Source organism: Phaseolus vulgaris, chromosome 7 (assembly GCF_000499845.2).
Source record: "Phaseolus vulgaris cultivar G19833 chromosome 7, P. vulgaris v2.0, whole genome shotgun sequence".
Taxonomy (NCBI): Eukaryota; Viridiplantae; Streptophyta; class Magnoliopsida; order Fabales; family Fabaceae; genus Phaseolus; species Phaseolus vulgaris.
In genome coordinates this window covers 14849333-14852883 of record NC_023753.2, presented here as the reverse complement: position 1 = coordinate 14852883, position 3551 = coordinate 14849333, and the positions used below count along the sequence as shown (strand labels likewise).

At 53.3% G+C, this 3551-nt stretch overlaps 1 protein-coding gene across 1 annotated transcript; it reads left to right on the top strand.

Annotated features, from left to right (window-relative positions):
- Positions 1-647: 647 nt before the first annotated feature.
- LOC137829108 (uncharacterized) lies at positions 648-1031 on the top strand. The gene has a single exon (XM_068635903.1). It carries the CDS (start codon positions 648-650, stop codon positions 1029-1031), a length of 384 nt encoding a protein of 127 aa, XP_068492004.1.
- Positions 1032-3551: the final 2520 nt, after the last annotated feature.

Below are 3551 nucleotides of genomic sequence, written 5' to 3'. Positions count from 1 at the left end.
TCCTCCAATCAACAGGGGAGCGGCGCGGGAATAGTCTTGGAGGGGCCTAATGGGGTGTTGATCGAGCAAGCCCTACGTTTTGCCTTTAAGGCAAGTAATAATCAGGCTGAGTATGAGGCGCTGATTGTTGGAATGCTCTTGGCCAAGGAGATGGGCGCGCAAAGCCTCTTGGCGAAGAGTGATTCCCAGTTGGTCACAGGGCAAGTAACAGGGGAGTACAAAGCAAAGGATCCGTAGATGGCTGCGTACCTGAGGTACGTCGAGGTGTTGAAGGGAGCCTTCGCCGCTTTTGAACTGGTGCCTGTCCCAAGGGAGCAAAATGCCAGAGCTGACCTACTCGCCAAGCTGGCCAGCTCAGGCAAGGGGGGAAGGCAGAGGACAGTTGAGGGAAGCTACGTGCCAAGGCGTCTCATCTCAGATAATGGCACCCAGTTCGCGAGCCAACAGTTGGGGAAGCTGTGTGCAGAGGTAGGAATCAAGCAAGTGTTCGCGTCAGTCAAACACCCCAGACGAATGGGCAGGTAGAGTCCGCGAATAGAATTTTGCTGAGGGGGTTGAAGCGAAGACTAGAGAAAGCTAAAGGGGCGTGGGCAGAAGAAGTACCAAGGATCGTGTGGGCTTACCACACCACGCCTCAATCTTCAACCATGGAGACGCCGTTCAGCTTAGTATATGGGTCAGACGCCATGATCCCAGTAGAGATTCACGAGAGCTCACCCCGCTTTCTGAGCTTTGTGGCAGAGGAGTCCAACGAGGAAAGAAAGGTGAATCTAGACCTATTGGACGAGGACAGAGAGATGGCGAGGATAAAAGCTGAAGCCGTAAAGAGAAGAGTGGAGCATCAGTACAACTCTAAGGTGAAGCCGCGGCAATTCCGAGTAGCTGACCTGGTCATGCGGAAGGCTCATCCTTATGAGTTAGAGAACAAGTTGTCTCCCAAGTGGACTGGACCCTTCAGAGTAATCGAAGCCAAAGGGAATGGCTCGTACAAGCAGAAGACTCTGAAAGGAGGCCCCGTCCCACGTAGCTAGAATGCAGCCAATTTGAAGTTTTATTTCAGCTAAAAACATTATGTAGTACACATTCTAAAAGGGGACACTCTTTTTCCCTTACGGGGGTTTTTTAATGAGGTCACCCAAGTAAAAAGAAGTTCAAGAAAACTTTGTCTCAGTTTTTCCTTCTCTCACAAAGTAAAAGCAAAGATTAAGAAACAAAAACAAAGGCTCAAGGCGTCGCCTGGGGTAGGCATCGCCAGGCGTGGGCGTCGCCAGGGGTAGGCGACGCCAGTGAAGGCGTCGCCAGGCGTAGGCATCGCCAGGTAAGGGAGCGGGTGTCGAGTGCGCAAACCAGTTTGAACGAGTCGACACCCCAAAGCAAGTGACGAGAGCACATTCTCAGGCGTGGGCGTCGAGTTGAAAGCTACGTGTACCGCCCTGGTAGTCGGGAGTGATGACGTGGCATCCTGCTACAGTATAGGCGTGTTGGCAAAGCGCCAGGCTGGCAGAAGGGAAGGAAGTCGGGGGGCTCGTGAAGCCGCCAGTTATTAAGTTGGCGTGTTCCGATCGCCAGCATATCAGAATAGGCGATCACCGGGTTAAAGATGAAGTCGCCAGATGTGAACTCAGGCGACCAAGCGGTTGGAGATCGCCAGAGAAAGCACATCGTCGAAGATGAAGGAGAAGCAAATTATGAAGGCGGCCGGCGAGACCACAGGGAAGGTGTATGAGGACACCCTAACTCGCCAATTCCAGTAGAGATCGCACTCCCAAGTTAGCTATGCACTGGGCAGTACCATGCATAAGTAACTTAGCCAAAATGAGAGTAGAAGCAGCGCCAAGTCAAGGAGGCTCCAGATGATGGCACGTGTACGACTGGATGCGAGCCACGTGTCCAGGTCTGTAACTGCCAGGAGAGAGAAAACAACCAGGTATATAAGAGTTCTCAACAAACTTTCTGAGGTACGCACGTTCAGATTATACTCTTTACGCTTGCGAGTTATAGAGCTGACTGTGAGAGAGGATTTGCACGGTTCTTGTTCTCTTAGTATTTGGTGATTCGGTCACTGACTTGGGCGTTGGAGTGCGATCGGCCGCAGCGGCGCCACTCTGTTTCTTTGCAGGTTCTTGAGGTGGATCTCGAAGTGGAACGGAGGTGTGAAGCGGTGCGCACGTCGATCCTTTGACGAGGCAGTTTCCAGCGTTCCGGTCAACAGGCAGGATCATCAGGCGCCCACCGTGGGGCCGTGTAAAACTTGCTCCCATCCACAGCGTGAGTTCTTGGAGGTTTTCGAAGTTTTCTGCGTGGTTGTGTGCTGGTGCAACCATCGTTCGCTGTTTGCTTGAAATTTGTTCGGTGAATTCGCGTTTTACACCGTTCGTTTGGGTTTTCGATCGGTGAAGAAAGGTTTTCCTGCTGTTTTCGCGCGATTTGTTCGGTGAAGTTACAAGTTTCTTTGAAGGTTTACGGTGTTCTTGAGTTTTCTCCCGGAGTTTCGCACAGTTTTTCCGATTGATCGCTGACTCAATCGTCGCTGAAGTAAGTGTTGTCCGCTGCATTCTGTGATTCGCTGAGTTTCATGAGAAAAATGAGAAGCAATCGCTCAAGTCCAGTTGCGCCCGTCGCTGCCGAAGGCGCCGCTGCCATGACCATGGCGCAGATGGCAGAGATGATGCGTTCGTTGCAGGCAACTGTGGAAGCCTCGCGCATAGAGCAGGCGAGAATGCATGAGGACCTGGTCGCCTCTCGCGCCAGGAATGAGGAGCTCAGCAAGGTGACTGAGGAGCTGCGTCAAGCTCTTCAGGAGCAGCAAGGGCATTCTTCTGCTGAAGAGGTGGCACCGTCGTCGCCACCTCGTGTTTTCCCTATGCCTTTTGTTCAGGCGATTACTGACACGCCCATTCCTACGAGCGTGGTCCCTGTCAAGGCTGTTTTTACCGGCGTGGAGGATCCAGAGGCCCATCTGACCACGTTCCATACGCAGATGATGCTGTCGGGAGGGTCAGACGCCGTGTACTGCAAGATGTTCGTGAGTACGCTCCAGGGAACGGCGATGGAGTGGTTTGTGAGCCTGCCTAACGGCCACATAACCAATTTTCAACAGTTCTCGAAGATTTTTGTCGAGCAGTACATCGTGAATAAGGCACCGCCCAGGGTGTCTTATGATCTGTTTGATATAAGGCAGTACCAGGGAGAGTCCCTCAGAGATTACTTGAATCGCTTTGGAGCGCAGATGGTCAAATCGCCGGCCAAGGATGAAGAAATGCTGGTCTATGCCTTCAAGAAGGGCGTGCTGCCAGGACCATTCTGCGAGGCCTTGATCAGGGCTCACCCCGCGACGTTTGCTGAAGTCAGGCGACTTGCGGTGGCTCACATCGCCGACGAGAGTGAAGTCGCCGAGAAGAGAGGAAGCGTGGCTCCCGCCAGGCCACGCGCCCAGACCAGGATCTAGCCGCAGAGGGTGCTGGAAACAGCGGCGGCGGCCAGGAAGGACCAGAGGACTCGCCATCCTTACGATAGGAGGAACAAGGGAAGGAGCCAGGGGCGCCAGCAAC